Source organism: Saccostrea echinata, unplaced genomic scaffold (genome assembly GCF_033153115.1).
Source record: "Saccostrea echinata isolate AGI-Se365-2 ecotype Australia unplaced genomic scaffold, CSIRO_AGI_Sech_v1 ptg000056l, whole genome shotgun sequence".
Lineage (NCBI taxonomy): Eukaryota > Metazoa > Mollusca > Bivalvia > Ostreida > Ostreidae > Saccostrea > Saccostrea echinata.
In genome coordinates, this window is record NW_026889805.1 from 15,208,302 (window position 1) to 15,232,719 (window position 24,418).

The 24,418-nt window shown below is 31.9% G+C and overlaps 2 protein-coding genes across 2 annotated transcripts; both read left to right on the plus strand.

Moving 5' to 3' along the window:
• The first annotated feature begins 15,313 nt into the window (after window positions 1–15,313).
• Window positions 15,314–16,495, plus strand: LOC133173895 (cholecystokinin receptor type A-like). Its single transcript, XM_061308963.1, has one exon. It carries the CDS (start codon window positions 15,314–15,316, stop codon window positions 16,493–16,495), a length of 1,182 nt encoding a protein of 393 aa, XP_061164947.1.
• A 1,032-nt stretch (window positions 16,496–17,527) lies between these two features.
• Window positions 17,528–18,957, plus strand: LOC133173896 (succinate receptor 1-like). Its single transcript, XM_061308964.1, has 2 exons — window positions 17,528–18,460; window positions 18,874–18,957. The coding sequence occupies exons 1-2, from the start codon at window positions 17,564–17,566 to the stop codon at window positions 18,955–18,957; spliced, it is 981 nt and encodes a 326-aa protein (XP_061164948.1). The 5' UTR covers window positions 17,528–17,563.
• Window positions 18,958–24,418: the final 5,461 nt, after the last annotated feature.

Genomic DNA, 24,418 nt, shown 5'->3' on the forward strand with positions numbered 1-24,418 from the left:
CAGTCAGCATTTGACTCAATGATAAATTGTATTTGCTGACAAGGTCATTGTATCGACCATAGACCTTACGAAATTCGTACGACAGTCCTTCAAACGGGCGTCACAAACCTCGCTTAATGAATAGTTGGACAATTGTGATGAAAAACATTACAGTACTAGTAGATTATCCGGACATAAAAGGTATGAGAGTCATCTCTAGTCTAGTCTTCTGTATTAATTCAAATAACTTAGTCTAAATATGCAATAATTCAGCAAAACTTTTGTTTTTCAATGCATTGAAAAACATATAGAGTGAAGATGTACAATCCATCTTAGTTTCTCAAATAATACATTCATGGGAATAATAACATAACTGATGTTCAAGTCGATTCTCTTTATTGTAGCTTGAAATAAAGTAAAAAACTAAACAAAATTTTTATCTTATTATTGATTGTAGGATCATGGCCGTAGGAACCGGGGGGGGGGGGGGGGGCACGGGGGGGGGGCGTGCCCCCCAATAATTTTGCCGATATATAGATTACTATAGAAAACAGAGATACTATATGTTTGTGCCCCCTCAATAAAAACGTCTGATGAGCTTTTTTTCTTTTTTTTTTTTTTTTTTTTTTGTCAAGAAATTTTGGTAGTTGATAGTGTCCCCTCAACTGAAAATGTATGGCTGTGCCCCCCCCAAACTGAAGTTGCTTCCTACGGGCCTGAGGATGTCAACAACAAGATATAGTTGAATAATGCTCTACAAATGTTAAATACCATTGACACTACCATAGGCCAAACATAATGTTCCAAATTATAATAGTTCATTGTGAAGTTTTACGGGCTCAGTATTAAGGGGTAGGTACTTTTATATTCTTTTCAATTCACATAATAAATATTTGAAAATATGGTCCAAGATTTGTTTTTTTCCAGTCCTAACTTCTATCCCCCCAACCCACCTACCAATCCCCTGTAACAATGAATTAATATGAAATTTATGACATAATTACAATTTAAAAAAAAGGGGAGGAGCGTTTAGAGTATATAATTTTTCTATAATTTGAATATGGATTGGTGTTTAAATTTCAAGAAATCACTGAATTACAATTTTCATATCTGAATTCCCTTTAGTGATTTTGTTACTGAACTGAATTGAGAATATCCTCAGGCTGATATAAGAATATACTGAAAATCTATGTTTCATTCCATTCTTTTTATGATCATGTCCATCATGTTTACTAGTATACTTCATCTGTCCTTTTATGGAGGATCGCCTCATTTTTTATGCTTTGAAAATTTGATTTTCATGCTCAGAAGATATGCTTTTCCGTTTACTCGATTAAAAATCATAAACCATTGTGGAAACTTTGAAAAAAAATATGCACTGTTGCAACCACTATTGAAATAACGTTCACTATTGAAATAATTATTTCAATAGTGGTTGAAAGTGCATTTCAAAACTAAACACAGGTTGCAACCACTATTGAAATAACGTTTACTATTAAAATAATTATTTCAATAGTGGTTGAACGGGCATTTCAAAACCGAACACAGATTGTAACCACTATTGAAATAACGTTTACTATTGAAACAATAATTTCAAAAGAGGTTTTGAATAAATTTCAAAACCTAAACCAGGCTGCATCCACCATTGAAACAATGTTCACTATTGAAATAAAGATTTCACTTGTGATTATGATTTTAATAGTTGCTTACAATGATTTCAATACCCAAACTACATTGCAAGCCTTATTGAAATAACCCCGCTCTTGAAATATATATATATATATATATATATATATATATATATATATATATATATATATATATATATATATATATATATATATATATATATATATATATATATATATATATATATATATATATATATATATAAAGATAAATTCTTTATTATGTTTCCCAAATTAATGAATTAATTTATTGAGTTTAGAATATGATAAGTAATTCTATGTTTTAATTTCTGTCTAGAAATACTATTAATACACGGATATCTGTGAATTACTTCATTAGTCGTTGAGAGTGCATTTCAAAACCAAACACAGGTTCTAACCACTATTGAAATAACGTTCACTAGTGAAACAATGATTTCAATAAAGGTTTTGAATGCATTTCAAAACCTAAACCAGGCTGCATCCTCTACTGAAATAATGTTCACTATTGAAATAAAGATTTCACTAGTGATTGAAATAAAGATTTAACTAGTGATTGAAATAATTATTTTGATAGTTGCTGGCAATGATTTCAACACCAAAACCACACTGCAAGCCTTACTGAAATAAACCCACTATTGCAAAAAATATAAGGATAAATTGTTCATCACGATTTCCAACACAATATATAATATTTATTGAGTTTAAAATATGAAGTGTTAATTTATGTATTTCTTTATTTTCTATAAATTACCATTAATACACGGACATTTTTGATTTAACTGACGTACCTTAACTTCAAACAAAGCATGCAAATGTTATATACAAGCTTTCGCTGAATCTGGCCTAGTCGGCAAAAACTAACAGACAAGCAATCAATATATGCAAGTTTTAAGTAATTTTGGTAAATATTGTTCATCTTTGCCATTGCTTATAAAGGAAAGGATCATAAATACACATAATTATAGAAATAAGAATATCTACATTAAAAAGAAGAAGACTGACATCTATGTGCACAAACTATCTGATTAAAATATGGTTATTTTTAATAAAAGGAATATACAATAGAGGTAAATTCTCGCATATATTCATGGGCTTGCCTACACTACAAATATGGATAGTTAATCCAACTACTACTCCTCAAGACATGAAAAAACAAAACTTTAAGGGAAATTTGTGTAAGCATTACATATATTACAGCTGTATGTGTTATTTCAATAGTGGTCACACATATAAAAACGCTATTAAAATAATGACCACTATTTAAATCATTATTTCATTCGTGATCGTTATTTCAATAGCGGTTGCATTAATACTACCGATATTAAAATTATATCTACTATTGAAATAATTTTTTCAATAGTCACTATTTCAATAGTGGTTGCAAAAATGTACCATGTACCCACTATTGAAATATTGATCACTATTGAAATAGTTATTTCAATAGTTGATATTATTTAAACAGCGGTTTTATACGTGTAACCACTATTGAAATAACAACCTCTTATGTTATAATGCTTATACTTAGTTTTTCCCTAATGTTTAATTTTTATGTATATATAAGAATTTACTTCTATTCTATATCTTGTGATTAAAAATAACCATATTTTCATCAAAACGTTTGTACACATAGATGTCACATAGATTTTTTCTTTCTTTTTTTTTAATGTAGATATTCTAATTTCTTAAACTATATGTTTTATTAAACTTTTTCTTTCGCGATTAATAGCAATGATGAACCTTATATAACAAAATTACTTAAAATAACTAGAGCACTTAAATCACAGATATCCGTGTATTAATAGTATTTCTAGACAGAAATTAAAACATAGAATTACTTATCATATTCTAAACTCAATAAATTAATTCATTATTTTGGGAGACATAATGAAGAATTTATCTTAATATATTTTTTTTTCAAGAGCGGGCTTATTTCAGCAAGGCTTGCAATGTGGTTTGGGTATTGAAATCATTGTAAGCAACTATTAAAAACATTACTTCAATCACTATTGAAATCTTTATTTCAATCACAAGTGAAATCTTTATTTCAATAGTGAACATTATTTCAGTAGAGGATGCAGCCTGGTTTAGGTTTTGAAATGCATTCAAAACCTCTATTGAAATTATTGTTTCAATAGTAAACATTATTTCAATAGTGGTTACAATCTGTGTTCGGTTTTGAAATGCCCGTTCAACCACTATTGAAATAATTATTTAGATAGTGAACATTATTTCAATAGTGGTTTCAATCTGTGTTTAGTTTTGAAATGCACTTTCAACCACTATTAAAATAATTATTTCAATAGTGAACGTTATTTCAATAGTGGTTGCAACCTGTGTTTAGTTTTGAAATGCACTTTCAACCACTATTGAAATAATTATTTCAATAGTGAACGTTATTTCAATATTGGTTGCAACAATGCACTTTGAAAAACTTTTCAAAGGGCGTTAAATTTGGGACAAAATTAACGCATTCTGAAAAAAAAATCAAAGTGCTTTAAATTTTTAACAAAAAACTTTTTCAAAGTGCGTTAAGAGTGTACATCAACATTTTTTAACATGGAGACAATTAACGCACTTTGAAAAAATATGTATAAAACAAAATTTCTTGACTTTGACTTTAGTATATTGTTTATTTCTTTCGACAAACTTGTGAATTGATCTACCGGTACTCTAATCGAGAACAAGGAGAAGACAGTTAGAAGGTCCCTCAACCCAACTTTTTATCTTTCCTTTCCAAATATATGTATTTACATAATTGGTATGACATTAATATACTTTCTCTCAATATATTTAAGTTAACGTAAAATAGATGAAACAAGCATTCTGAGAGTATTGCATAAGCAATACTAGTCCCCTACCGGCAAGTGTAATCTGGTTCACGTTAAAAATTTTAAAATGCCATGATTCCGTCAAAAATCAATGAAGCGGAACGAAATGCAAACTTGATCCATAACTCATCAAGGTAAAGTCACATGCCAAAAATCAGCTCAATATCTGCAAGTGTGTAGGAAAAAAGTGCGGAAAACCCTGAAAAATTGAAAAGGCCGTAACTCCCTTAAAAATCATTGAAGCGGAACGAAATGCAAACCTTATCTGTAACTCATCAAGATACACTCACATACCAAAAATCAGCTCAATATCTGCAAGCGTTTAGAAAAAAAAGTGCGGAAAACCAAGTGGGACAGACTGACAGACAGAGGGACAGACAGACGGAGAGACAGACGGACAGACAGATAGACGGACAGACAGACTCAGAGGAAACCTATAGTCTCCTCCGGTTTCACGGTAGGGGACTAAAAATTAAGGTAAGCTTTCCTGAGAGGCTCAAGGGCCACATCGCTGATCTAAGAAACAATAGTCAATTGACTATACTTTGACCAAATAAGTTTTTTACAAAATCAAGTAAAAAATAAATAAATTTAAAAATGGAGAAAAAAAACTTGTATACAATGCATAAATAACTTTTTCACACCCCTTAATACTTATCAAAAAACAGAAATAAAGGCCATCATATTGTGCGGGAATAAACAATTTTTCATACTTTTAAATTCTTAACAAATAGCTATAAAAAGACCATCATATTGTGCAGAAAATTTTTTTTCAATAAGCATACAAACTTGGGACCCCATTTTATCGCATTTCCCGTACCCCTTACGGTCATATTCGAAAAAAAAAATTAGAAAATTCTATATACAGTAAAAATTGTAGTGAATTCCTTAGTACATTGAATTTTAGTTCTTTTAAAATTGAAAGTTCATTAATGTTAATTGTCATAAAAATCAAATAATTATTGACCTTTTTGCTAAATATTCGTCAGATGTCCATCTGTCACCATATCTGATAATCTTTCTGTAAACTGTAAACATTACATACTCGTATATTTGTCCATTATATATAAGACAATTTCCCTTTAGTTTTATAACATTTAAGAGAACCTTTAGGAACAAGACAACCCCTTAAAATATTCTAACATCTATATCTTAGATCCTGAAGTGACATCTTCACCGAAAAGTTATTCAACCTGGTTCAAATAATTACTTATCATACCTTAAATTTGCAATAATATTGAGCAATCTTTTTACATTTTTTTTCAAAGTGCGTTAAAATGGTCGATATTAACGCACGTTGAAAAGATTTTTTTTTCAAAGTGCTTTAACTTGGACACAAATTTTACGCACTTTGAAAATTTTTTTCAAAGTGCATAATTTTTCAGAGTGCGTTGTAACAAACCATATTCATGGTTCAAAATTTCAGATACTACAATTATAAAGTACGGTCAGATTTTTTTTAAAGTTCAGTGGCTTATATGCATGCATATATGTACAACCTTGTACTTAATTTTATAAGAAGATGCTAAACAAAAATATTTCATAAAAACAACTTTAAAAAATAGGGATGAAACAGACTGGTACATAACGGAATTAAATTCGAGGAAAGGAAAAATCAAGATAAAGATATTTAAAAAATGAAAGAAACGGTGATTGAAATAAAGAAAAAAGCTTAAAATATTTTTAAACGGAAGAAACAATGTAAAGATATAAGATATCTAAGCAACATCATAATTTGCAGTCTGTTGATTTGCTTTGACAGTAAATCTTACATAACGACGTTACCTCCGTAGGTCTCTGTGCAAAAGGTGAAGATAACAAACAGTGATCCAAGATAACAAACAGTGATCCATCTCATAAATCTGGAAAAGAATACAAATCATAAACAAAGTTATAAAAATTATAAACTATATGATAGCGTATATCAATATTTGAAAGAAAAAAAAACTTCTAGGTTTTAAAAGAATCAATCGATATCATTATTCAAGAAAAACAATCAAATCTGCATTAAGTTTTTTTTCTTTTTGATCGTTCGTGTAGCCTATGTGATGTATGATGGATTGATTGCATGTTGTTTTACGTCCCGTTCGAGGATTTTTCATTCATATAGAGACGTCACCATATACCGGTGAAGGGCTTCAAATATAAACCTTCACTCGGCACTCAGGGCCATTGAGCAGTGAGGGTTACACCTACCGTGGTACGGGACCTCGGTTTTGAAGGTCTCATCCGAAAGACCTGCAACTTTCACTTCAAAGTGCCGATGGCTTTGCGAAGGAACAGTTGCTACCTATTTTGTTATCGACTTAGGTCAGTCGCGACCTTCCGATCACGGAGCGAGCGCTCTACCTACTGTGCTACTGTTACGGCTACTAGTATGTGATGTATGAATGTAATGTATAATCCAAAGTATAAAAAGATTTTATCATACAAGATTACACGCAATTAGCCCAGAAATAAAGCGTTTATCTGTTTAAAGACTGTGCTATACAATTATTATTGGTGATAATTAAGATATACTTGGATGACAAGAAATTCATATCAAAACACATTGCTATTCTTCTTTTATATTTAATGAAAAAACATGTAAATTGAAACAACTGGTAAATGATTATAATTTTAATCGTCAGTCCAGGAATACCTTTGTTTTTATACATACGTGTATTTATCCTGTGAATGGAAAGCCTCTTTTGATTTCTTAAAATGATTAAATACAAATTCCATAGATAAGGAAGAGTATATAATTTTTAGAGGGATTAAATAGCTTTTATGCCCGATAAGTGCATAAATGGACTTAATTCTTGATAACTCTAATTCATATGCTTAAAATGAAGTGTTTGTTATCGTGTTTAAGAAATAATTCTTGAATTATTCATTATTTCAAATATTGGACCCAGTAAAGCAGAGATTTTCGAGATTTTTGAAATGATTTTTCAAAAGACAAATGCCGTCACGGAAGCTCAGTCGGTACAGCGCTCGCTCCGTGATCGGAAAATCGTGTGTTTGAATCACTGCCGCGACTGACCTAAGTCGATAAAAAATGGGTAGCAATTGTTCCTTCGCCAAGCAATCGACACTCTGAAGCTTCGGAAGAGACCTTAAAAACCGAGGCCCCGTGTCAAGGTAGGCGTTGGCACGGTAAAAGGAGTAGTGAAAGTCGGAATAATTGATATTTTTACCTATTCCTGAATTTACGCGTAGCTAATTCAACAATATTCACTATTCGTGATATTCAGCAGATGAAAAACCTTAAAATATCTAGTTATATGTACGTAGAATTAGTTTTTATTCTTTATCTCTGCTAAAATGTCAATTTTAATCTCCTTTCATGTAAAAAATTAGAATATGTATTTTTGAGCTTTAGATTTATAAATCACTCTGCTTAATAACCTGGATTCCTTTTAAACAATTTAATTCAAATTGAACTAGTGTATTCGATACAGTAGATATATAATAGATGATGTTGTGAGAATGCAAGAGCACTTGATGAATGAAGATTCAGTAGTTTTTATATCGATTAAAATACATTTAACCCAATGAAGTTCAATGAAAAATTCATCAAAATGTGGAGAACTACACATATACATCAGAAAGATTAGCAATAGTAAGTAGGCTGAAAGTTGATAATTAATAATGTGATCTTGTCTTTGTACTTTTCAATGGGATTGGTAGGAAATTCCTTAGTAAATCTTATTGACCGATTAAAGATGAAATGCAACAAATAGGAGAGGTATTTAATCCCTTTCCTTGCTACAGTGGATCTGTTCCTGTCCCTTTTTAATGCTTCATTCTCAATTTCTATTAACACAATGCAAGCGACATTTGAAAGCACGTATTTGTTTAAATCTTGTCATTTCTTTTTAACGTTTTAACGTTCACTTTTTCCTCTTATCATTGCTGTACACAGGTATCTCAAAATTTGTAAATCGTTCGGAAAACAGATTACTTTGCACTGGAAATGATTCGCTTTATTTTGGGGACTGAGTTTTAGCATTTACCTCGTCAATACCTATAACACGAATTTACGGTTCAGTGCCCTTTCTAAATTATAAAGCTGGAATTGTAGCACGTAGATCTAGAAGTAGCACTCTTAAAACTGCTCACAATGCAGTATCATTGATCTTCGGAGGTACCTAGACCTAACAGCAATCACAATCATTGTTGCGCTAATTTGTTTTTACTCCAAAACAGGGTATACTGTAATTGTGCATTTCAGATATATTAAGAGCAGACACATGCAGAACAGTTTGAACTAGTTAAACAAAGCAAGACCAAATTTGACAACGGTAAATTTCTTAGAAGCATTTGGTGATATAATGACATGATAATTTTCGTTTTACTTGCATTCGGATTCCTTAATTCAACTCTCTTAAGCTTAGTCATACTTTCTAATTTCGTTCCTGCTTATAGTTCTAAAAAAAAAAAGAGTGAGTGAGAGAGAGGGAGAGAGAATTAAGTTAGGTATAGTGCAACATAATTTACAATTTAGGATAGAATCAAAATAAGAAATGAAGCAAAATTATCAAAATAAAAGAAAATAAAGAAAATAAAATAAAATTGGAAAATATAAACAAGAAGTTAGAATTAAAATAAGAAATAAAAAATAAAGAATTTATTTAATTTGGAAAACAAGAAATTAGAATAACATAAGAAAATAAGAACATTTAAAAAGAATTGTGTCTCTGATGCCCCTCCATAGTTTCTCATATCAAAATTCAACAAACGTGCAAACATTACATTTGTAGAATTGTGAATTGTCTTTGTGTTTCATTCAGCGTGCGGAAATACAGATTCAGGAAAACAAAGTTTACAACATCAGAAATAGTATAAACTCAAAGTCAACACAGTTGACATGCTTGTATGTCGGAAACTTACCTACTTACATATGTAACCTATGAAACTGATATGATTACAAATTTGGATTTACAAACTTACAAGTCTGGATTTTTGAACACGATTACCCTTCATACTAGACTATCTGAAAATGACTCTACCTCTGCAAATGCAACAGCGAAAAGTTTTACTTTAAACACATCATGTTGTGTCGGGAGTGTAAATAATCTTTAACCAGATGCAGAGAACAAAAAGAGGAAAAGGGAGAATGGTACAGAAATTTCCTTTCATGTTTATGCTGATAACCGTCATTTTGTTTCTCTCTAAAGATTATCGTCATAGTTCTAGAAACCAGGAATACGAACTTCTGGGAAGAGTTTTCAGATTTCACCACAGCTGTTTTGATGTTTATGTGCAAACGTACAAAATAAAAAACATCGTAACTATATTTATTTATGCATTGCAAATCTACCAGTTTGTAAAAATAAAAATAAAAATGTTTAGCAAGGTTTGAAAATAAGGAAGCATAATATATTTATGTTACATATTATATACGATGTTACAGTGTGACGGTGCGAACCGTTTGGGTGAGTGCAGTTGTATTTATTACTGAACGCCACATTTTACCATTTTCACAGCTTACACAGCATTTACTGCTTTTAACTTTGATCCGCCTCTTCAAACAGCACGTGACCAAGTCTAGATTGTAACATCGTATGTTAGTTGCACTTCCATAACGGAGGCTAAATAGTAAATATTCCTTTCTTTTAACGAAAAACATCGTAGAGTAATACAATTTTTTTTCTCTGTAGGAACTAACACTTTGCGATATCTGAGGTATTGCTCCCCGTTATTAGCAGACCTGTTTTGTATTCATATGAAGCAGAATTCATTCAAAAACTTCTACTTGAACAGAAATCTCTTGCTGTTTTCTTCAAATCAACATTTAGATATATCAACGACGTTTTATCAATTTACGATATTCATTTTAATTCATTCCTACGTTGAATCGATATATCCCTTTGAACTCGAAAAAAGACAAAACAGAGTCTGACATCTGTTTCATATTTGGATATTTTACTAGTAAAATATATTAATGTCAAACTAAATACTAAATTTTATGATAAACGTGATCGCTTCAACTTTACTGTCGTCAACCTCCCTTATTTATATAGCAAAATACCATTATTACCTGTATATACAGTTAATGTCTCCCAGCTGATTCGATACGAAACAGCATGTTCTGAATAAAACGCCATATATACGATGTATCGTAATGTCGCATTGAAGGCTGCCATAGAAGTATTTGAATAAATTCTGCTTCATATGAATATAAAAATAGGTCTGCTAATAATGGGGTGCAATTGGTACCCATGGGAATTTCAACCCATTTGTCTTGTTGGAAGACAAAAAACATTTTTTAAAAATAATTTTGCAGATGACCAATGACAAGGTATGTAAATTTATGAGTTCAACTTTTATTGAAAAAGCAGTTGTCTGTGGTGTCAAAGAGTCTGGACTTAAATTTATCGTGAGGAATGGTTGTATGTAGTTTTGAAAAGTCGTACGTTTTTATGATATTGATTTGGTAAAATTTTGTAATTTCGAATTTTCTAAAAGTTCCATAGAGTTTTTAACTTTCCACATCTGATTAACACCACTTCTCAAATAAGTTTTTATACATTACTCCTGAAGTTTCTCAACTGCTGTTAATATTTTGGCGAGGAATAAGAAAGAGGATTGGTAGAACATTTACTAGAACCCACTATGCATCTCTGTTTGTAAGGATTTTATATAGTTCTGGAATCCAGTATAGGTATGGTAATTCAAATTCAGTTTGATTGTTGGGAATATTAAAAAAAAATATTTCAAACTGACATTTGATTATGAAAAATTGCTTCTTTAGAATGGGTACTTTGAATATTAGTTGGATTACCTCTTGCAGAATTAAATCCAAGTTCCATTAAAAATCAATTATAATAGTGAGGCTTACAAACAAAGACAATGTTGCTATCTGCTTTGCTAGCACCAATACATACTGATCGTGTAATTTTTCTAATTCTTTTTTCACTTCTGAATTACTGAAGACAGAAGGATAGATGGTTTTCGTACTGCTCCTCAATCATCTAATGCTAGATTTCAAAATCTAACAATTAATCTATCCTAAAAAAGTGCCAATGTCTTCTATTTTATGTTTTGCCCATCGCCTGGCTTAATCTTCAAGAGAATTTATAATATTTATGAAATTTTCACGCCAGTTGAATGATCGGGGTTCCCTTAACTTCTGATTTTTAAAATGCGTGATCTGAGGTCTTCATTATTTACTATATTCACGTCAAAAGTAATGACGTGTCCAGCAGGATTATAGTTGTAGGGAGAAGAACATGAACACGTAGAAGGATTATGTTTCAAATGTTCTATATCTAGGTACTGTAGATTTTTTGTAATTAAAAATAGTTTGGAAGTAAAAGTCGCTTAATATTTGTAAGAAATACAAGATGTGGACTTCTACTTCAAATATGGTAGAATACAAGACTGGACCCTTTTGTGAATAAGAATGTTGCTAGTATTTACTGCGTCAATTCCTTTGTTGAGATTTTAGTTTAAGAAACAGACGGGTTACTTGAGGAGTATTATTTTCCGTAAAAAAAAATTGGCGGTTTAAAAAGCCTGTGATTAGCAATATCCATAATCACAGATCCCAGTATGTATTCTGGTGTCGAAAAATCCAAATATGAATCTTTCTTGGCTTTTACAAATAGATCATTTAGAACTTTCAAAGGGACAGAGTAAAATTCGGTACGGATGTGGTGAAAACCAAACTGTTTATTTACATAAGGTAGCAGTGGATAGAAAAAGGGACATCGTGTATAGTAGGTTTATTGTAAGACCGATGTCCATGACTACGCTTCTGTCTCTGTGTATTGTAAAAGGTTCCTTCACGTTCACATTGCTTTATTGGAATTGAAAAAATTCCCAACACTATCTACATTGCCATTGCAACCATGTAGAAAAGTATCCAGTATTCCTCTTGTTGTCTACGGAAAGGTGTACTCAATTATGGGCAATTAGTATGATGGTAAGACTATATATCCAATACGTATCTATGTATTTCAACACAAAATTAATTGTCCTGTTTTGAACTTTGATGAATTCGAAGAAAAAAAAAACAAATTGCTTTAAGCTTTTACACTTGAATAACATTTTCTCTTTGAACCTTAAAAACATCACTCTCTATCTTCTGCTGAAAAATAGTTCAGGTGTCCAATGTCAACAATAAAACTATACAATACGTATTCAACTGCATTTAACAAATTCGGAATGACACAATTCACTTTGAGAAACACTTTCTGCTTCGGGTCTCGGAGGAAATTTTTTTTTTTTCTAAACTATTCAACACCATCTCGTTATTTATCTATTACTAATACAATAAAAGAGAGAATACAGTTACTTCTGTATTATCCAAAACAATATTACTTTAAAGACAGTGACTAGTGATTTATCGACAAGACTTCTTTGAGAATAAATACGAATACACCGAAACTCAGTTATAAAGAACTTATAACGATTGTCCAAAGAAATTCCCTAGATATTTGTATCAAAGCTGAACATCTTTATTCTTAAATTGAATTCTGTTTTATAAACATTTGGTGCTTATAAAGTCGTTTATATATTATGTGTAGAATTTTAAAGAAAATACATTGCTTAGTGATTTAATAATTTTGTGGTATTTAATTAAGCCATGCCGAAATATCAAACGTATATATATATATATTCCCAAACAATCTTAGTAGTTTTATTGTTATCTGTTATCCAGTTGTTTATGATTTTTTGACCACACAAAAAAAATCAACAAGGATACAGAAATATAAAATACAGATTTTAACAGATGATACAAGGATGTCAACAAACTCGTTTTATGTCAACATTTTACAAATTCTATGGTCGATACAATGGCCTTGTTTGCAAATTTGTTTTTAAATTATTTCAAGGGTTTAAGCAGTTATATAAGGAATCTTATAATAATATTCCTGCTTTCATGCCAATAGAAAAAGTACGGTAAAATTAATTCTATGATCAATACGATGACTCGTTAGCAAATAAAATCTGTCCTTAGGTTGAGTGTTGACAGACGTCTTTTATACAAAACGTGAGGCACTAATTTGCACACTGATTTGAATTTTTCCGTTTACCCGATCATGACAAGGGGCAGACGGTTGATGTGACCTGTCGACGGGGAATGATTACATCTTTATGGTACCTGATTCTACCTCTGTTTTCATAGGTCCATGTTTTGACAATGCTAACAATTTGTAGTGTTTGTATTGTTTTTATTGACTTTAGAGCAAGCTCACATTTACATATTAAAAGTATGCATTGCTAATGAAAAAATAAAGAATGAAGAAAAATGTTTTATTTTTTTCACGTTTGAGACAAGAAGGTTTGTTTATATTTGTATCGTTACAAGTTCAGTAAAGATTAACACAATGATAGGCTGCATACAAAAACAAGGAAATTTAAAATCAAGTCACATTATCGATTAAATGGGAACTATCCTATGTCCATAAAACAGTTTTATACAACACTAAAAGATAAGGGACAGGTAACATTCAAATGTAATTCAATTTTTTTTTTAAATTGATGTACACATAATAAAGCGTACTTACTGTCTTGTTAAAGTAGAATCTTTTAAGAAAAAACCTAATTAAATCTCCATATTTATGTTGATCTGTTTTCACATCTTCGACATTATGATTGGCGAGGGATCACAATAGTGATCTAAGCACTATCACCTGTTGTTAAAATATGTAATATCAAAGCAAGAATATTGCATTATTACATTTAACATTATACACTTATTTCATGACTACGAGGGGAACAGTCAAACTGTTGTCCCGAGGTAATGGGGAAGACCTGGGAAACTGTTGCCCGAGGCCGAAGGCCGAGGGCAACAGTTTCCCAGGTCTTCCCCATTATCGAGGGACAACAGTTTGACTGTTTCCCGAGTTGTCATTAAATAAGTGTTTTATTACCTAACTTACTATATAATTTCTTAAAGTAATGATATAAACACATCGACAAAATTTGTATTTTTTCTTAGTATTTTCATGCACTAATAAATTGATGTATACATGTATTGTTTAGTAAACAACATAATGATGACTTAAAGGTTTGAATATAACACGCTGAGTCATACGTTTAAGGCAACGATCTATAATGAGTGACAGGAGCCTTCATTTTTCCAAGAATTACCATCAGAAAAGGTGTTCTTGGCCTCTTTTTTCAAATGATATTAAATTGAATATATATTTATATGGGTATCAGGATTACTCTTCAAATAATAGTTTTGAATTTATTGCCATGAAAATGCTTCAACTGATAAATAATTCAATATTATAGCTGTAAAGTACGAGAAATTGATTATGACGTCATAATGGATCAGTTCAGCCATGCAACAGTTCATTCTGTGACCGGGTAAACAGTTTTGACTGTTTCATGATGTGCAGAAACGTTAAAATGAATCAGGAAACAGTTCAAAATGCCTAATTATAATTTATATAGTAGGTTAGGTAATAATTAAAAATCTTTCATGGAGACGAAGTCAACTGTTCAATTATTTTATTTTTCCTGAGACATTTCCGTTGTGACAAGAATATAAAGCTGACAGTATTCCTAATTAATAATACGAAATACATGCATGGAGAAAGAAGTGTGAAGAATTTCAAATCGTATTTATCAATTAAATAATAAAGCATCTTTATGATTGATTGATTGAATGAATTTAGTGTTACGTCCCATGCAAGAACATCCTTATAAAGTGCAAATACAATGCCTTTCATTTTTTTTTATCACAGCAAGGTGATACAGGTGAGCTTTTAGGCCAAGAGGAATTTTTAAATTATGTTTCCTTACCTTGAAAGATATTTATAAACACGTTATATATGAAATAAATATCCTTAGGTAAGATAACAGTAGGAAGATCCCGTAAGGAACACACAAGAAATGGAAAATTATACAAACCAATCTTTGGATGAATTAAGGGTGTGGAATAGTGCACTAGCTACAATTTTAATTCCCAATAATGTTATTCTGTCTCTGTATATGATTGCAGGCTTTTTGGGGAATTCCACTGTGATTTTTATATATGGACTGAAAATAAAGGGTAACAAAGAAGAAAGATATTTCATTCCATTTCTGGCCACTGCTGATCTGTGTGCCTCACTCGTTTGTGCTTCATTCGGAATCGCTCAAAATATGATGCAGGCGACATTTGATAACGAACCTTTGTGTAAAACTTGGTGGTTTTTTGCAGGCTCTACCACTTTGATATCAGTATTCCTCCTTATAATCATTGCTGTTCACAGATATCTAAAGGTCTGCAAACCTCTTGGAAAACAAATGACACTAAAGTGGAAACGGCTTGCGTTGGTTTTATGTTTGGCAGTAGCATTTCCTTTAGCTGGGCCTATGACGTATTTTTATGGATCAGAATCTTTCGTAAAAGATGACGAAATGAGGATCTACGGACGCCGATGTGGGAGACTGAGTACTACCAACAAGACAGGGTCTTTATTGTATGGAGGTGTTCTAGTTCTTACTGCAATTACAATTATTGTAGTGCTAACTTGTTTATATTCTAAAATAGGATTTACCATAGTTAAACGCTTTAAGTATAAGAAAGCAGTTGGCAACAACAGTACAACTGAGCAACCTCGAAGTAGATTTTCCAGTGGCGATGCTATTGCTGAATCTGAACAGGATATTCATTCTGTTGAGACGGATAGTACCGTATTATCATCTTCACATCTCCCTCAAGCTTCCATTCCAACTAAGGGGAAAGTCATACCAACTAATACCAACCAGAGATTAAAACATCTTCCACTTTCATCGAGTACAAAGCGTAGAAGAAATCGGAGAACTGTTCATAGATTTACATTAATGTTCATGCTGATTACGGTCATATTTCTTATTTGTTATATCCCTAAAGTTATTATCATGCTTCTAGAGGCGAATAATACAAAATTTTGGGAGGGATTTTCCGAAGCCGGCAGATCTGCAGTGTCGTTTGTTTACAGGATTTACATATTAAACAATGTCACAAATCCATTTATATATGCCTTTTTAGACAAAAAATTTTCAGAGCAAATTAAGAAACTGTTTAAACTGCGTAAGAGCCCACCCTAACGAAAAACTATTTAGTTTACTACAGTATCAACGTTTTCACTATATTAAATCAAAGTTATTACTAAAGTGTTTTTACTATGAATTTCAGATCGTTATATTTTTTTTATAGTAAACTATAGTTAACTATAGTAAAATAGTAAATTTGGGTTAGGACATGAACACACAAACACCCTCACTCACTCACACACACGCACACCGAGAGAGAGAGAAAGAGAGAGAGATATTACCATTATAACATATTGAGATTCTCGTTTGTGTTATGTAAGTTTTTAAGTTTTGATGAGATGTGAAGATAACGAACAGTAATCGTGTTCAAAATTCCCATTAAATGATACAAATTGTGAGCAGAGTAAACCTTGAAACCGTCAGAGGCAGGATCAGGTGCCATTGAGGAGTACGCATCCCCTGTCGACCGCTCACACCAGCAGTGTGCCTCTTGTAACGGAGATTTTCAGAAGATAATTCTGTTTAAACCTAATGTCCTAACAGTTTGTATAAAAGACGTCAGACAACATTCGAGTTACCGACAGTGTGTATTTGCAAACAGGGTCATTGTATTTTTTAGATTGTATTTGTTCAATTTCTGCACATTTTCCCTCTCTTAACTGACTTTTTACATTCAAAAAGCGTGAAAGTTAACAGTTAAAGAAACAGAAAATTTGACAATAATACTACTTTATAAAAGATCATACTGAATATAAGATTATACTGAATACTTCATTTGCACATAAGATTAATATCTGTGTTGTAAAATGAATCTGCATTATTATTTGGGTCTCCAATAAACTGAAAAGCAAGGTAATAAACCCGCTTTTTTTAAATATAAGAAGGAAACATTACTTTTACATCTGTTTTATACTGTATTTATTCTTTGCTTTGCTGAAGTAGAGTTGACTGTCCATGCACTGTTAATTTACTCAAAGGAAAGACGTTGAATATTTACAATTTTTTCGTATCCGTCTCAGAAGGAAAAGGTGCTGTTATATTTTATGCCAAATGCTAACGAAGTGTCAAGAAAGTAACTTTCGAACAAAAAGTAAAGATACTTTTAGAAAGTACATATAAGGTATGGATAACGACACCTATATTTCGGAGAAATTGGAAAGGTGGAATAGAGAGCTGGTAGAAAGTTTAATCTTGAATAATGTGATTTTGTCTCTGTATATAATAGCAGGACTTTTAGGAAATTCCACGGTTATAATCATCTACAGTTTTATGATGAAAAGCAACAAAGAAGAGAGGTATTTTATTCCGTTCCTTGCAATTGTGGATCTTTGTGCTTGTCTTGTTTCCTCATCATCTGGAATTGCTCTTAACATGATGCAGGCGACATTTTACAATAATTTGGCATGTAAAACTCTACAATTCCTTGTACCGTTCTTCACTCTTAGTTCAGTGTTATTTCTTTTGATAATTGCAGTGAACAGATATCTCAAGGTCTGCAGGCCGTTTGGAAAACAAATGACATTAAAGTGGAAACAATTTGCAATGTGCTTGAGTTTGATAACAGCGTTAATGTTTTCTTTGCCTATGATTTATTTTTTTGGGATAGTGCCCTTTCCAAATATTGAAGAAGGAATTATTGGATGGAGATGCAGCAGGTCAAAATCTGCCGACAAAACATTGTCCTTGACGTTTGGAGGTTTCCTTCTCATTGCAATTATCACAATAATTTTCTCTCTAGTTATTCTGTATTCCAAAATAGGATATACTATTTTTCGGCATTTCAACAAAACTGAGACCGAAAGGCAGAAGGCAGAAAATCCCATTAATAAAGAACAGTTTAGGAAAAGAATGTCGAGCCACGATGGTTCACTTAATGAAGAAGAAAATAAAAAATGTTCCCTTAAAACGGACAGCACAAAACTATCCAGCAACTATTCTATTAAAACAGACAACATGGAGTCATCCAGTGCGTATCCTCAAGCATCCACAAAGACGACAAAGAAAGATGCAAATTCAAGAGTAATATTGCGAAAGCAGAAGCAAAACCGAACAGTAGTGCACAAGTTTACCCTAATGTTTATGCTCATAACCGTCATTTTTCTCATCTGTTTTATCCCAAAGGTAATGATTATGCTGTTAGAGGCTAGGAATCCAAAATTTTGGGAAGAACTCTCAGATTCTGCAAGAGCTGGCGCTTCATTTGCGTACCGAATGTACATTATAAATAATATCACAAATCCATTCATTTATTCATTCCTAGACAACAAGTTCTCAAAAGAAGTCCAGAAGTTGTTTAAAATTTGTAGATGAGAAGAATTAACTGTTACTAAAATTCGTAAAATGTTACATAGTAAAGGAAAAGAATGTCATATGTAGAATTAGAGTTTCATACAAATTATTAGGCCATTATTTTTATACTAAATTGACTACAGATTTCCCCGTTTAACGGAACCACGGATGGTGTGACGGTCGACAAGGGATGTTTCCTCCTTCATGGCACCCAATCCCATCCCTGATGTTTTCAGAGGTCCGTGTTGTCTCTGCTCACAATTTGTATTCTTCTAATGGACTTTTGAGCATGATTACTGTTCGTGATATTCAGATTCCCTATAGTTAAACATACTATGATTCATCCAAATTGAACATTAGCATATACATGTACTTCAAAAACAATAAAGATATCTTCTATTTCTTCCTTTTTTTCGAATATGTGAAAGAGAGTTAAAAATATTTCAACCGATATTATTGAACAACCCGAGAGGACTTTTTTTTGTTTTTCAGAAAAAAACCTTTAAAATGCAAAACTGCGTGGTCTATTACAGATACTTAGTGGTAGTACTTGAAATTGATTGATTGATTGATTTATGTTGTTTTACGTCCCATTCGAGAATTTTTCACTCATATTAAGACGTTACCAAATAACGGTGAAGGGCTTCAAATTAAGACCTATTCTCGGCACTCAGGGCCATTGTGCAGTGGGACTTGATCGTGCCAACACCTACCATGTCAAGGAACCTTGGTTTTTAAGGTCTCATCCGAAAGACCTGTGACTTATATTTCCAATAGCAGGTCGCTTGGCAATGGAACAGTTACAACCTATGTTTACATCTTAGGCTAGACGCGGCGCGGCAAAGGAAAATCGAACCCGGGCTTCTCGATCACGAAGCAAACGAGGTACCATTAGACTCTTGTTACCGATTGGTAGTACTTTAGATCGTAGTAGCATACTATATTCCCCTTAGCACCATTCTTATATATCCTCAAATTTATACAGGATATACAAGTTTCAAACATCAAACAAGTTTAATGGCGAGAAAAGTGAGTGGAAATAGTGGAATTCCCCCAAAAGCCTGTAATCATATACATAGTCAGAATTACATTATTGGGAATTAAAATTGTAGCTAGTGCACTATTTCGTCCAAAGCTTGATTTGTATAATTTTCCATCTCTTGTGTGTTCCTTGCGGGATCTTCCTACTGTTATCTTACCAAAGGATATTTATTTCATATATAACTTCTTTAGTAATTATCATTAAGAAAATGGTTTTAAAGAACCATTCACTGAAATCAAACATTTCCTCTTTCAAAGTGAATTGCAATACACCCAAAGGGATGGGCTTTACCAGATATAGATTACAATGTGCCATCTCAATCTGAGAGACATGTGATTTTCCCACTTTGTTGTCAAATATTTGGGAAAACACAGTCATAACTTATTCTGCAGTAATATTTGGCATGTTTTACTAAATATAAAAAATGATTTGTTAAATTGATTGATTGATTCATGGTATGTCGTTTAACGTCCCATTTGAGAAATTTTCACTCATATAGAGACGTCACCACCTGTTTAAGGTGATTTGTTAAATTGAAAAAAAAATGCAATAGTCAACAGAGTAATGTTAAAATGTTAAAAATTATATCTTTATTCAAATTATTTTTTGCTAATAATGTCATGAATCTAAACCTAAACAATAAACCTAAACAAGATGAATGAAGCCTGGAATTGGCTATTTGTCGTTCATTTATTAATTCTTCAAAGAGTGTTCTATATGTTAATTTTCATAAACTTTTGGAAATCGTCATGATTTTTGTGTATTCATCTAAAACACTCAATTTAAAATATTTCTGACTCCATATTGGCTTATTTGATCAGTTATTTTATTGTTTGCCATATGGGAATAATACAGTTCTTATTGATTTCCTAATCTGTTTCTGGTGATTAAATGTAAAGAAAATAGAGACAAGAAACTTTGCCATTGCGAACAATGACATATGTCACCCCGAATTTTCCGTAGCAGTGCCATATTGAGTTGAAAGGACAGTAAGAAGCTACGATTTTAAAATTTTGCAAAATTTCAAATTTTCAAAAATTAAACGATTTTGTTTCAATGGCAACAGCAGGTATTTTGAAAGTATTTTACCCCAAACATAAGTAGATACTTAAACATCAATGTTATGCAGTTTGAAATATCTTTAATTTAGAGGAAAAGTCAAACTACAGAGACGATCCTCCCTTCATTGTTTCCATGAAAAAAAAATAAATGTCCAACCTATTCCTTTTGCTGGTCAGTTATTGAGAAAAAGATATAAAAAGTTTTCGTATTTCCCCTGTTTCCTTGACAAAAATGATCACTTTGAAAATTTTAATATTGCACTTTAACTAGACTTGGTAATTATTAAACTGTGAAATTTCATTAAGATTGTCCACAAAATCTGCGAGAATTGCCACGCAGAAAATTATATGTAAGAAAAACACAATATTTCCCCCTTCGTGCAGGATGATATAGAAATGCAAAAAGGAATAAGGAAATTATTTATTAAGAAAAGGATTATTTGGCCAATGGGAAAGGTTTCATTCAGAAACATAATTACTGTACTTATACTTACAGCGTTCACACCTTTGCAAATTCGAATGTTAGGATAGGTAGGTTAGGATAGGTGGAACTTATTTTTATCCAGCTTGGTCACTGGTAAAACTTTTAATATTAAATTAAAATAACCCAAAGACTTCTTTTTTAAAGAAATAGTCCACAAGATGATAAAGGTTTTAAAATCATATTACGATGACAAAATTCATGCATAAGAACTAAAAATAAGGCTCACTTGACGTATGTAACATATGTAGGTAAGATAAAGGCACTGTTAGATTTATTATCAATTTCAAGACGTCCAATTTAGGTAAATTTTATCAAAGTGAATTACAGTTTCACAAATTAACTCTAGCTACCTTTACATTTTCCTTTAAAACATGTCTATTTCTTAGACGAGTTAGATAGTAGACGTTTAACTCTTTGCATGTCTATGTCATTCTAGTATCGAAATCAAAATGACGAAACCTACTAGAACGAACTATTTACGGGTGAAAAAACATTATCAGAAACCCTTTTTTGCACTTCTGACATAAATTCCGTATCCAATACGGCAATCAATGATGCAATCAGCGAAAATCATTCGTGACAAAAACACATGACATACTACAGTGAAATCTGTTATTATTTATTGTAGAGCATATTTTATTACTTTGATAAATCTGTGCTTTAAAAATGTTTATATCAGTTTATATAAGATAATGATGAGTAATCATGTTCAAAAGTCCAATCAAACGATACAAATTGTAAGCAAGGCAAACACGGATTTCTGAAAACAGAGGTGCGATCAAGTGACATGGACAAGTAATCTTCCCCTGTCGACCGTCACACCCACCGTGTGTCCTTTGTCATCATCGGGTAAACGGAGGAATCCGTAGACAATTCAGTGTGAAAATGGCCTAGTAATTTGTATTGAAAACGCCTGTCACAATTCGATCTAACGATAGAATGTAATTGCAAACATCATTGTATTGACCTTAGAATTTCCAAAATGTTGACTTAAACTGAGATTTTTGATATCATCAATTAATTTGTCGGCAGCCATCTTTATAGAAATTGTTCGTACGTAGAACATGCTCTTGCGTATCGAATCAACTGGAAGGCATAAACTCCATTTGCCAATGATAATGGTATGTTGCAACATAAATAAAGGAATTTTACGATAGAAAAGTTGAAGTCATCATGTTTAATTATAGAGTTTAGTAGTCAGCCTTCCATCAACTCCCTTCTCTAGTAAAACATCAAAATATGAAACAGATGTCTCAGACTCTGTGGTGTCTTTTATTTCAAGCTCACTGGGATATATCAAATCAACATATGAATGAAAGTAACTAATTTTCAATTGATAATACGTCGTCGATAGATATGAATGTCGAATTGAAGGCCACAGCAAGAAAGTTTTTCTTTTCATGTACAAGTTTTTGGATCATTCAGCTTCATACCTATCTGCAACCTTTTAAAGACCGCAATTTTTTTTCTCAAAAAATAATAAGTTCAAACAACCAAAACTAAATTATTATGATTTGGATGTTGATACCAAATATTTTGGTATACAAGAAGTATATCTAGCACCATTCAATTTGACAAAAACATTATTGTCCAAGAACTTTATAGACAACACTCATATGTGAGAAATAAAAAAAGATTTATGGATGACCCAGAAATAAATGCCTAAAAGCAGCGTTATAACGACGTTGTTTTGCAACAATTTGCACTGCGGCATTAGACTAAACCTAACATTGTGATTATTTTATTTATTTATTTATTTATTGAAAAAGTATTGCATATATCTTAATAAAATTTTAAGGCAACGTAAAAAAGAAAATTGAAGTATAAGTATTTAAAAATTTTGTTTTAATTAATTTCGATTTTTAAAGGTTTTACAATATTTTATTAGATATGACATAACTTTTGAATTAATCCTCGTATATATAGTACATATAATAATATTTCTGCATTCATGCCAAAAAATAATAAATACAGTTAAATGATTCTATGGACGATACAATGACCTTGTTTGCAAATACAATCGTCATTAGATCGAATGTTAACGGACGCTTACTATACACATTGTTAGCTATTATTTCCACCCTGAATTGTCTACGGATTTTCCAACTACTCGTTTGGTACTTTTTAACTTGCAAAATTAGAAATATCAGTCTTGCATAAAAATAAGTGACAAAGCCTTTACATACACATTTCACTGGTATACTATAAAAATACATCTTTTGCACAAACAAACTGTGGTGTGTGAAAAATGAAATTCTTTACATGTAAATGGGCTATCTTTCTTTATGACAAATGTACTCAAAGTTAGTCCCGAAAAATGATTAGAATTCTAGTGGTGTTCACGAATATACAAAGAATCTCTGAGTTTGTTATTACTCGATTAATTGATTGATTGTATGTATTCGTATTCGAGCAATTTTCACCCATATATAGACGTCACCTGCTTTATGTGAAGTGCCACAAATTTTGACCTATGCAAGGCGCTTACGGAAGTAGCAGTGAGGGATATTTATCGTGCCAACGCCTACCTCGGTTTTTTTAGATTTCATCCGAAAGTCACGCGACTTTCACTTCTAGTGCCGGGGGCTTGACGAAGGAACAGGATGACGCGGTGCCGGAAACGATAATCAAACCCGGAACCTCTCGATCACGAACCTAACATCATCCTACCACTAGACTACCGCAACCGGTTTAAACTGCTAGATACCAGTACATGTATCTTCTTTCAAAAAATATGAAAATAAAACAGAGGCATTTAACAGAACTGTACTATATCTTTGTAAACTCGCCGGACATATATATTATAGGTAAATTGTATAACCCCCCTCCACACACACACACACACACACACACACACACACACACACTCACACGCACACCCTCACACACCCTCACACACACACACACACACACACACAATTCCAATACAGTTTACAGTGGAAAATTTGATGTTTTTATATGTAAATATTAGTAGTAGGGGTTTGAAATGCAATTACGATTATTTTGAAAGAGGTAGATTATGGAATTGCATCATTGACAATACTTCTGAGAAGACAACAATGATATATCCCACATCTATCGATTTAGGACGTTACTTACAT

Excerpts from the sequence above, each read along its gene's own strand:
- LOC133173895 (XM_061308963.1), top strand. The coding sequence starts at position 15,314 with ATGGAAAATTATACAAACCAATCTTTGGATGAATTAAGGGTGTGGAAT.
- LOC133173896 (XM_061308964.1), top strand. The coding sequence starts at position 17,564 with ATGGATAACGACACCTATATTTCGGAGAAATTGGAAAGGTGGAATAGA. Across the intron at positions 18,461-18,873 it reads AGAAAGATGCAAATTCAAGA|ATTTCCCCGTTTAACGGAAC; the intron begins GTAATATTGCGA and ends AATTGACTACAG.